The sequence below is a fragment of the Conger conger genome, chromosome 8 (assembly GCF_963514075.1).
Source record: "Conger conger chromosome 8, fConCon1.1, whole genome shotgun sequence".
Taxonomy (NCBI): Eukaryota; Metazoa; Chordata; class Actinopteri; order Anguilliformes; family Congridae; genus Conger; species Conger conger.
This window is the reverse complement of record NC_083767.1, coordinates 55,255,623-55,267,924: the sequence shown is the minus strand read 5'-3', so window position 1 is coordinate 55,267,924 and position 12,302 is coordinate 55,255,623. Positions and strand designations below refer to the sequence as shown.

Below are 12,302 nucleotides of genomic sequence, written 5' to 3'. Positions count from 1 at the left end.
TCTCAGAAACTGCTGAAAGCAATCCAGTGAGCAGCAGTTCTGCAGACAGAAATGCCTTGTTAATGAAAGACGTCAGAGGAGAATGGCCAGACTGGTCAAAGCTGACAGGAAGGTGACAGTAACGCAAATAACCACGCAATACAACAGTGGTATGCAGATGAGCATCTCTGAACACACAACCCATCATGACTAAGTGGATAGGCTACAGCAGTAGAAGTCTAACGAATAAGTCTAATAAATTCCTAATAAAGTGCTCAGTGAGTGTATATTGTACTGTGTGTATTTTTGGAGCAGTATTCTGCTTCATGTTTAAGTTATGGCGAGAGTACATTCTGAACCTCCAAGTTGCATATTTTCCCCATATGGACCAGAGCCTGTGGGAGAGGGGCTGGCTCAGACAGTAAAGCCTGAGAATTCATTGAGCTAAAGCCGCAAGAGATTTGTTCACTTTTCAGTCGTTCGGCATTATATTTGAAGTTCACGCTAACCACGAAGACAAACCAATGCAACCAACATAATAAATAACGACGCATGTTCATTTTATGTTTGTTTTATGAAGAGAATATTTACAAATAACAGTTTTGTGTCTGAAGGAAAGGGTTAAACGCGGATAGGGTTTAGGAGCCAAAATAAATTTTGTGTGTCCCCTTTAGTTCAATTACTGTTGTGAAATATTCCATTGAAGTGGACAGGAATGGACGGCAGAGATCTGAGCTCTGTTAGATCACTCCCAGCTCGCGAAGCACCGGCGCAAATCGACACGGAAAGATGAATCACACATGGTTCTGTCTCTGTTCCCAGGCGATGGTCTCGCAGTGCAGGTCTCTGAATGCGGTCTCCCTCCTGGACGCCCCCAATCTCACGGACAGCGCCCTGAAGGCGGTCGCCGAGGGGTGCAAGCTGACCAGAATCAGGGTCGAAGGTCAGAGCCGCTGCGTTGTCACGGTAGCCATAATAAGCAATGGGCATCCTGCCAGTCCCGTGTCGAGGCTGAAGCGCCGGCCTTGACACTGTCTGTTTGTAGAGGAAAAAATGTGAAGTCAGTGGGTTTGCAGCTCTTGCACTCTTTGGCTCAGCTTCATCTTGGCTGACAACGAATTCATCATGACCCTCTACTGTTGGGTGGGGGAGCGGGGGTCTACGAACAGTCCCTGGACAGAGTGATATCATAGCTGGACTGGATAATGTGGAACAGGCATCCGCTGAGAGGATTAAAGGGGGAAGTTTCATTCTAAACAGAGGGAGTCGTGTGTAATATCAATACCGGTATTTTGTTGTTTTTTTATTGTTATTTTTAGGTATGTTTTGTCTTGCCCTGTGCTTAGAGATGTTGGGCATTTAGCCCCACTGTGTGAAATCCTCCTTGTTACTGCAGACACATGCTCCTCCATACAGACTGTTCGCACTGTAAGAAAATACACAAAGAAAATTCTTAACAGGTTCCGCTGGGTGAACTTGCTTCCAGCTAAAACGATCATAAAAAGTCATGTTTCCGCTCAATTTAAAGTCCTTGATATTTCGGCTCACCAGCATTCTCAGAATGTCTTGGGTCGTTCCATTTTTTTATTTCGGGCTCTAAGAGCGTGCTGGCATCGTTTAAAAACAACCACATGCGCATTTTCTGACGGCAGCTTTCTACAGGTAACAGTCACGTGACGGACGCCAGCTGGAAGGCTTTCTGCAGGAACTCTCCGGGCCTAAAGCACATCTCTGCAGCGGACTGTCGAGGGCTGACCGACCATGGCATGAAGGCCATTGGGGGTCTGAAGAACCTGATCTCACTGAATGTGGCCGACTGCTTCAGGTACCAGAATGGACTACGCAGCGGAACTGTGCGTCACACCTGGGTCAAATACGTAATTGCTTTTTGATTCAAATACGTTTCTGTGCTTGATTGATCTTGCCTGGTGCAATTGAGCCAGGACCAGAAGGCAGGGTTATTTCATAGGCTCCAGCAAATGAGGCAAGCTCAGTAAAGCATAGAAAAGTAGTTAAATCCAAGACGTATTTGACCCTGGTCTGCGCTGCGCTAACAATTAAAGCCATAAGCCATTTTTGACAAGGGTCTAAAAAAAAACTAAAAAACACAGGAGACTTTTAAATAAGGTTCAGATTTGGAACATTTTTAATTCCAGTCTCTCATTTTCTTCTGAGCTCATCAATGCCTTTCTTATGAAAGTAAATCACAGAGTCTGCGACTGGAGACAGGAGTTGTCCTGCCAGACCATTAAACGGCAGTTTGAAAAGGTTATTTAAATTGGTGCTGAACAGAGATTTGCCGTAAATGCTAGCTTGTTTAGCAATATTTATGCAGCTGGATGTGATTTGAGCCGCACTGCTGTTAGCACATATGAAATGAAGCAAGCTGTCGGTGAAAGACACCGTCCCCATAAACACTGCAAACACTGTGATGCCGAGTCCTGTCCTATGCAGGTTACCCGTTGCTTGCTCTCATTTGTGTTCTCCAAGGCCAAAAAATGTTTTCCAACCCCTGCATGCAAAAAAGCAGCCGTTACCGTTTCCTAATGGGACATTTGCGCATATTGGAATAACAGATCTCGAGTTGGATGTGGCGGAGCCTCTGGGTTGTGGCAGTGCTGTGACGCAGTCGTGCGCGGTGTAAAGTGCGTCTGAGAGCAGTCAGGGTCTCGGCTGATGATTGCCGGAGGCAGCTGCGGGCTGGGCTGTGATTGGAGGGCAGAGATAATGAGAGAACTTTGTTCTGTGCGCGTGCGTCTGACTCAGGGTGACTGACCTGGGTCTGCGCTGTTTGGTGGAGGGTCTGTCTGGGCCCCGGATCCAGGAGCTGAACCTGAGCCACTGCAGACGCATCAATGACGTGTCCATGGTTAGGATAGCGCAGAGGTGAGGGCCACACACACACACGCACACACACACACACTCGCACGCAGCACACACACACACACGCACACACGCACGCACGCACACACACACACTCACACACACACACGCAGATGTGTACACATGCACATATACACAAACACACACACACGCAGATGTGTACACATGCACATATGCACACACACACATACACAGCACACACAGATGTGTACACATACACACATACACACACACAGCACACGCAGATGTGTACACATACTGGTATGCACACACACGCAGCACACAGAGGCGTGTACGCATACACGTATGCACACACACACACACCACACATGAGTGTGTGTGTGTGTGTGTGTTCCATTCATCCAGGTGCACCAGCCTGACCAACCTCAGCCTGTGTTACTGTGATCATCTGACCGACACCGGGATCGAGTGGCTGGGGAGCGTCTCTTCCCTGATCTCCCTGGATCTCACCGGAACCAGCATACAGGACCAGGTAACCCCCCTTTCTCAACCCAGGGGGCCAACAGCTGAGGTAGACCCCCACTCTCAACCGGCCGGCAGCTGAGGTCGACCCCGTCTCAGCATCATGTCCTCCCTTGCGGGCGATCCGTGAACACCTGCATCTCTCTGTGATGTCTAGCTCACATGACTAATCTGTTACTGCACCTCCCAGGACAAATGAGGTAAAGAGCCTGGCTTTGATCTCGGCTCTCTGTGATCAAAGCCACCATGTCACTGTGTTGCGTCTCTAAACAAAGGTGGCACATAACACTCGAGAGGACCTGGGTGTTCATTTCCTGTGCCCCGTTAACGATGCAGAAAAAGTTGCCACATATGAAATAAATACTTAATCACTTCAAAAGTTAATGTGCGTTCTTGATCATATATTTTTAATACAGATCATTTTGCACAGTCTATAGTCTATTGTCTGCTCAGTGATACAACAGTCATGCCCTACCTGTGAACTGAAGCTAGAGCTATAAGTCCAGTTTCCTAACCATTGCACTACACTGCTGAATACATTGAATTTGTTAAGAGGTTTAAGGAATCAAGGGGAATGTGGTAACCAACTGTAGACTGTGACCTCACCCTCCGGTGTGTGTTCCACATACAGTGATCGAGTTGCACTGGAAAGTGAACCCATTTTGCAAAGGAGTCATAAACATTTTTTTAAAAGGAATATAAATCCTTTAATTTGGTCTTTTCAGAAGTCATAAAGGTTCAGTGGTTTTCAATGGGAATGGAATAAAAGGTTTTACAAACAAGTGGGTGTTAAGTTACCACTGCTCCCCGCTGCACAGGAGTTTATTAACAGCACAGTGAAGGGTTTGCATGTCTCAGAGCACTATTAAAGGCTGTGTTTTTATTGGCCACTTTGGTCACAAACAGCAGCAGAGCACTCGTAGGGACTCACATCATCTGTGCCTTGCACTGAGCGTGTATATTTACAGTATTTCACTGAACTAAGTGTGCAGTTGTGTTGTATTTCCCAGCCTGTAGTTGTATGATGAATCGATGAGGGACTCAGTTTAACGCACCAGGCAAAGGGGAGTCTGAGAGAGACCGGAGGCGAGCAAACACCTCCCCCTGAGAACAGCGCTCTCGCTGACTCGACACTATGGAAATGTTATTAGTTTTGTCTTTGTTTTGTTTTGAGAGTCCTTGTGAGCATAGAAACTATATAAAAACACACACAGGCTGGCTACAGGGGTGATGAATCACCCTTTGGGGGGGGGGGGGGGGGGCAGTGACCATGACCTGCCTCCCCTCGCAAAGTCTTGTGCTCAATCACTTAAGTCTCTCTCACAGACATGTTCCCACACCTCGCTCTGGAAACAAAGAGCTTGCTGTGGGGTTTGGCCTATGGGTGCCCCAGCTAGAGAGGCTCTGGGTTACACACACGGTACACATCCACTTATTTTCACTCCGCAGACCCCTGCTGCACTCACTGGGGCAGGCAAACTATAGGTGTTAAAAAAAAATTAAAAAAAAAAAAGTTAAATATCAAAAAGTTGATTTCAAGTATTTTAGTCTTCATATTGAGCTTTTTTTGCTGAATAAGACAAAAACTAAATGGCAATGAGCCAAGACATTTGGTTTATTTACTTGTCACGTAAACAGCAACTTTAAACAAACTAAAAGTTTCTACTTGAGAGAAAAAGATCCTAAATCATTTACAAAAAAATGCTTAAGACAGCATTTATTTTGCAGTGTTTGGAAATGTGGTCAGAGATTACCCTGCCGATTGGAACCGATTGGCCGATGTTACGGCCAATAATGTACCACCTAAAGAGGCCGATGCAATGCTCCACAGCTCTACCTGAATCCTGTACCCAGGACCCCAACAACAGGAGACACATTTCCCAGGTGTTTTGGTTCAGTTGAGTTGTGCAATGCAGGAGAACGCCTGAAAAGTATAGTGTTACGCAATGACTAGATTATAACATATAATTTAACAATCGCAGGACATAAACCCATAAACCTTTTTTTTTATTCAGAGCTTGTCGGCTCTTGGCAGCAACTCCAGCTTAAGGAAGCTGAGCGTGTCAGAATGTCTCTGGATAACAGACATTGGAATTGAGGTAAATTCAATCTGGGCCATATATTTTCACCCTCTTTTTGCTCATCGATCACGTTGTATAGAACATTCTGCACAGTTTTCATGGGTGTTTCTGCTTTCATCTCCGTTCAAATGAGACATCTGCAGTGAATCGAGATCCCCGGCCTACCTGCCCTAAAATAAGAATGAAACACGGGGCCAGGAATGAGTGCAGAAGCACCTCCGAGCCCAATTTTCGTGCTCATTTGTGCGAAAATCACAACGTCCCGTTTTCCCTCTTCTCTCCTCCTCCGCTTTTTGAGGCATTCCTTGTGCTTTGTGCAGGTCGGAGCTTGGCGCATTGGATTTACTGTCTAACAATAAACCAGCTGACTTTGACGTCTGCTTGCGTGTTAAAATGGGCTTGTAGCAGGGACTTTTCTTCAGTGATCTGGTGCCAGAGGCCTGGTCTCAGTGTCTGTTTGAAATATGACTGACTGAGTCACAGTGCTGCCTCCCCCCCCCCCTAACTGCCACAGGAATGTATTTGTCTGGAGGGAGACCGAGGGAGGTGGAGGGTGCCTCTATAAGGGGACTCGCTGTCCGCAGAGGGCAGCAGTTTTGGGGGAGCGAGGCACCGCTGCTGATCCGGGTCTCTGGACCCCACCCGCCCTGGGGGTCCGTGTTCTCTTCTCTGCGGCAGAAATTGTGCAAGCAGGTGAAGGGTCTGGAGCACATGGACCTGTCCCACTGCCTCTCCCTGTCGGACCAGTCCGTCAAAACACTGTCCTACCACTGCCGCACCATCCGCTCGCTCCGAATGGCCGGCTGCCCCAAAGTAAGTCCTGATCCACTGCACTGCGTCAGCATGGCGGGGGGGGGGTCCCCCTCCGGTGCGTGAGGGGGCGATTGTTACGGTAAATGTTTCAAAACTGCACTGCCGTCAGCATGGCGGGGGGGTCCCCCTCCGGTGTGTGAGGGGGTGACTATTACGGTAAATGGTTCAAAACTGCCTGTTTGACTGACATTCCTGTGGCTGGCCCAGCAGCAATGAGTAACCCACCCACTGCTAGTGAAACATCGTCCCCCGCGGTAACAGCCCCCTCCCGCCCCCGCAGATGACGGACGTGTCGGTGCAGTGCCTGATGGGAGCGGGGCAGCACCTGCAGGAGCTGGACGTGAGCGGCTGTGTGCACCTGAGCGACCGAGCCGCCAAGCTGCTGCAGCGGGGCTGCCGACGCCTCCGCTCCGTCTCCATGCTCTACTGCAGGGGCATCTCCAAGTACCGCTCTCTGCTCCTTATACACATTATCTCACTGTCCTGCACACTATACACATTATCTCACCCACTCAGCCACTGTCCTGCTCATTATACACACTCACACGCTGTCCTGCTCACTATACACACTCACACACTCACTGTCCTGCTCATTATACACACTCACACGCTGTCCTGCTCACTATACACACTCACACACTCACTGTCCTGCTCATTATACTCACTCACACACTGTCCTGCTCATTATACACACTCACACACTGTCCTGCACATTATACACACTCACACACTGTCCTGCACACTATACTCACTCACACACTGTCCTGCTCCTTATACACATTATCTCACTGTCCTGCACACTATACACACTCACACACTGTCCTGCACATTATACACACTCACACACTGTCCTGCACACTATACACACTCACACACTGTCCTGCACATTATACACACTCACACACTGTCCTGCACACTATACACACTCACACACTGTCCTGCACACTATACACACTCACACACTGTCCTGCACATTATACACACTCACACACTGTCCTGCACACTATACACACTCACACACTGTCCTGCACATTATACACACTCACACACTGTCCTGCACACTATACACACTCACACACTGTCCTGCACATTATACACACTCACCCACTGTCCTGCACATTATACACACTCACCCACTGTCCTGCACACTATACACACTCACACACTGTCCTGCACATTATACACACTCACCCACTGTCCTGCACATTATACACACTCACCCACTGTCCTGCACATTATACACACTCACCCACTGTCCTGCACACTATACACACTCACACACTGTCCTGCACATTATACACACTCACCCACTGTCCTGCACATTATACACACTCACTCACTGTCCTGCACATTATACACACTCACCCACTCACACACTCACTGTCCTGCACACTATACACATTATCTCACTCACCCACTGTCCTGCACACTATACACACTCACCCACTGTCCTGCACACTATACACACTCACTCACTCACTCACACACTGTCCTGCACCTTATACACACTCACTCACTCACTCACCCACTGTCCTGCACATTATACACACTCACCCACTCACTCACTGTCCTGCACATTATACACACTCACTCACTCACTCACACACTCACTCACTGTCCTGCACATTATACACACTCACTCACTCACTCACACACTGTCCTGCACATTATACACACTCACTCACTCACTCACACACTGTCCTGCACATTATACACACTCACTCACTCACTCACACACTGTCCTGCACATTATACACACTCACCCACTCACCCACTGTCCTGCACATTATACACACTCACTCACTCACTCACACACTCACTCACTGTCCTGCACATTATACACACTCACTCACTCACCCACTGTCCTGCACATTATACACACTCACTCACTCACTCACTGTCCTGCACATTATACACACTCACTCACTCACTCACACACTGTCCTGCACATTATACACACTCACTCACTCACTCACACACTGTCCTGCACATTATACACACTCACTCACTCACTCACACACTGTCCTGCACATTATACACACTCACTCACTCACTCACTCACTGTCCTGCACATTATACACACTCACCCACTCACTCACTGTCCTACACATTATACACATTATCTCTCTCACTCACTCACTCATTCACCCATTGTCCTACAGTACAGATTCTTATACACATTCTCTCACTCACTCACTCATTGATTGTCATACCCTTTATACACATTCACTCACTCTTTTGCCCACTCACTCATTTACTGTTCTACCCATAACACATTCTCTCACTCATTTACTCACTCATTCGTTAACTGCTCTACCCTTTCTACATTCATTCACTCAATCTTTTACTCACGCAACCAGTCCTGCCCATTATACACATTCATTCACTCACCCATCCTGATCTCCGTAACACAACTAACTCTCGCTGACACACAACCAGTGTCCTATCTTTTACACACTCATTCACTCTCTCTCCTACCCTGCGCACTTCTTTAACTGCATATTCACTCTCTCATACCCATCTACCGTCACCTTCCGTGCATCCATTCTCAAGTGCACTCGTTAGTTTCTCAGTCACTCCCCCGCCCTCTTCACCTCTTTCTTCACTGAGGCCTTCTGCGTGCCTCATCACTCACCTCGTTCTACCGGGGGGAATCTACTGCCTGAACACATTAATCACAGGCCAGTGTGCCATGGGTTCAGTGCTTACAGAAAGGGCTGAACACACGAAGAGATGTTAATGACAGCCTAACATGCCACGGGTTTAGTGCTCGCAGTCAGGGCTGAATGCATGAAGCTAATCGCAGTTGAATGTGCTATGGTATTAATACTTACAGGAAGTAGCATGGCAGTACTGTATCTTCAGCGTTTCTGTGCGCCACAAGCTAGTCGTCCGATAGCAGATCATTCATCTTGTGTTGTTAAGTGCAAATTACGCACAGCAGGAAGCTTTCAATCTCTCAGAGGAAATTGGAAACAGAATCGGAAACGCTAACATGCATTTTTGATGTCTCCTGCCATTTAGGGCGGCCTGTAGCGTAGTGGTTAAGGTAAATGACTGGGACACACAAGGTCAGTGGTTCTAATCCCAGTGTAGCCACAATAAGATCCACACAGCCGTTGGGCCCTTGAGCAAGGCCCTTAACCCTGAATTGCTCCAGGGGAGGATTGTCTCCTGCTTAGTCTAATCAACTGTACGTCGCTCTGGATAAGAGCGTCTGCCAAATGCCAATAATGTAATGTAATGTAAAATTTCATTCAGAGCGAGTACATAACTGTTCATTAGGGGAGTTCCTCTCAACTCCCCTGACACCTTTCCCAGCATCCACGTGTCAACAGTAATAAAAAACCAAAACAAAAACTGAGAATGTAGTCTCCTCCGTTCTCCCACACACGGAGCCTTGCGTCAGGGTGGAATACGAGAACATCACATTACATTACATTAATGGCATTCGGCAGGCGCTCTTATCCGTACAGTTGATAAGACTAAGCAGGAGACAATCCTCCCCTGGAGCATTGCGGGGTTAAGGGCCTTGCTCAAGGGCCCAACGGCTGTGCGGATCTGATTGCGGCTACACGGGGGATCGAACCGCCGACCTTGCGGGTCCCAGTCCTTTACCTTAACCACTACGCCACAGACCGCCCCGCAAGTAGAGCTGTGGAGTGTTTAGGTTGGAGAGTCGGAGAGGTTGGAACTGAAACGTCGGCCCCTTCTCTTTCCCACAGGCAGGCCGCCCTGAGACTGCGCCCCCACAGCCAGCACTGGGAGCACAGCAGGGACGACGCCCCCCGCTGGTTCGGCTACGACAGCGCGGGCCTGCTGCTGCACCCCATCCGGAGGCCGCGCCGGCTTCAGCAGCAGTGGGAGGAGGAGGAGGAACGGGGAGGAGGAGGAGGAGACGAGGCACGACAGGAAGGGCCCAGGCCAGCGACAGCCTCCAAGCCATAGTTACCCTATTGGTCAAAACCAATGTTTTTTTAAAGGTAGCCATTTCAATGACAATCACACAACCAGACACCAGTTACCAGCGTTACCAAGGTCATGTTCTGATACGTTGTAGATCCGGGGAGGAAGAAAGAACAAAGCGGTTCTAGCCGCTTCAGAACTGCTTCTCAACTGCTCCAAAACCAACAGGTGTTAATTAAGACTTTCAGCTTTTCATGTAGCGACTGAACAACAGACCCAAATCGCCTGATGAGCCGCTCAACAATTCAAAGGGCTGCCTTTTGACTCATCTGGAAAGTGTGTAAGGGAAGGAGAGTCATCACAATGTAATAAGACATAATAATGTACAGACGGACATTATGAACCACATTCATTCGGTTCACATAATTTCCCTAGAAGTATATATTGAGCAGAGAAATGTCGTAATTTTTGAAGAAATCGCAAAAGTGCTCGAATAAAATAATCTGGTGTGTATCTGTAGCATCCCATATTTGGTAACAAATGTGGATGTGGATGCAATCACAAATTTTGGTATGTTCACACAGCACCATCTCACCATGAATAAGGCTGGGTGTTTGTCAAGGAAAATATTGGCTGAACTCCTGGAGCAGTCATGGCAAAATTGTTGTAAATTATGGAAACCTGAGGAAAACTGATGAAATCGGAGTTCTTAAACATTTATAGAATATTAATAGATCTCATGTGCAGCAGTGGGAAATAACTGAAATAACACGTGCAACAGTAACAACTGCCTGAAGTTTGAAAAAAATCTACAGGCTGTTGCCAGCTGCTATAGTTATAAATAGTATACATTGATAAACGGTTGCATTTAATCACATAATTCAGTCTATCACGAAAAGAAAGAATGTGCTTTTCTGCCTTTAATTTAACAGAATGTTAGAAATATAGCCTAAAATTGTGTTACTGAAATAGAACGTGGTTGTACGTACTGTGCGTCTGTTTTTACAATTTTAAAAATGTTTTATGCAATGTTGTTGTATATTTTGCAGGGTTTGTGTTTTTGATGGAGCACCTGTTGCCAATGACAATTTTACTGCACTGGGCATCAACACTGTTGATAGGAGCCGTCAAACTTCTGATGGCATCAACTGTGAAGCATGGGAATCTTTATCCTAGCTCATTCTAGGATCTGTATACAGTACTGAGCAAAAGTCTTAGGCACCTGTATAACATTGTGTACAGATAAGATTCTTTCAAAAATAATTCAATGAAAGGTCCTAAATAAACTTACTATACATTTTACATTACATTTTAGTAATTTGGCAGAAACTGAATCCAATCAATATTTTTTGTGATGACCCTTTGGCGTTAAAACTGCATCACTTCTCTGAGATGGCCAATGCTGTCCAGCAGTTCTATAAGACAATCAGCAGGGAGGTTGTTCCAAGCATGTTGGAGAACTTGCCACAGTTCTTCTGCAGTCTTTGGTTGGCTCCTTGCATCTGATCTCAGACAGCCTTGATCAGGTTTTTATGTAAAAAGTAGTCAATTGCTTACAGTAATATGTTACTTTTTTAAATTAAATACAAAAATGTCTCTGTAAAATTAAATATTTTGGAAAATGAATATTTGGAAATCTCAAATGTGTTCTTTTATACTAACGCACACAAACAAATAAACATATAAGTCTAGGGTGCCTAAGAATTCTGCACAGTACTGTACATTGTTGTACTTTCTTTATCCTAGCATTTTAAATACTGTTAAAATGTGTAAGCCTACACAAATAACACTGTAGGATACAGTTGGCATCCAAAAGTACCAAAAATAGGTTAATGGAAAATAGCCATCGTTATGTACCGGTGGACACTGTCTGCAGTCGGCTTGGCTTCAAAAAGACAAAAAAAAAAAACAACCAGTCTCTGCACCAGTACAGTGCTAGCGCCATCCACTAACACCTGGATCCAAACTCAGCCACCTGGCCAGAGCATCCCCCGCGCAGCATGGTAGTGTGTAGCTCCACACACTGTACAATTTTTTAAGGCCACATACCAGTATAATGACTCGGTGCCAGACAGTTTGCCTTGGCCAGCGCAGTGCACTTGGGGGCCAATACCTCTCAGCAGGAGCTGGAAGACGTTCCAGACCATTCCGCAGTGC

General features: G+C 46.8%; 1 protein-coding gene across 1 annotated transcript in view; it reads left to right on the top strand.

Annotated features, from left to right (window-relative positions):
* The window catches only part of fbxl13 (F-box and leucine-rich repeat protein 13), a 47,028-nt gene extending 36,841 nt beyond the window's left edge, over nt 1–10,187 (top strand). Inside the window, exons 14-21 of the mRNA XM_061250705.1 lie at nt 802–922; nt 1,642–1,804; nt 2,746–2,865; nt 3,229–3,355; nt 5,361–5,444; nt 6,105–6,239; nt 6,520–6,683; nt 9,965–10,187. Of these exons, the coding sequence (XP_061106689.1) occupies nt 802–922; nt 1,642–1,804; nt 2,746–2,865; nt 3,229–3,355; nt 5,361–5,444; nt 6,105–6,239; nt 6,520–6,683; nt 9,965–10,187 (1,137 nt within the window). The remainder of the gene's footprint in view (nt 1–801; nt 923–1,641; nt 1,805–2,745; nt 2,866–3,228; nt 3,356–5,360; nt 5,445–6,104; nt 6,240–6,519; nt 6,684–9,964) is intronic.
* Nucleotides 10,188–12,302: the final 2,115 nt, after the last annotated feature.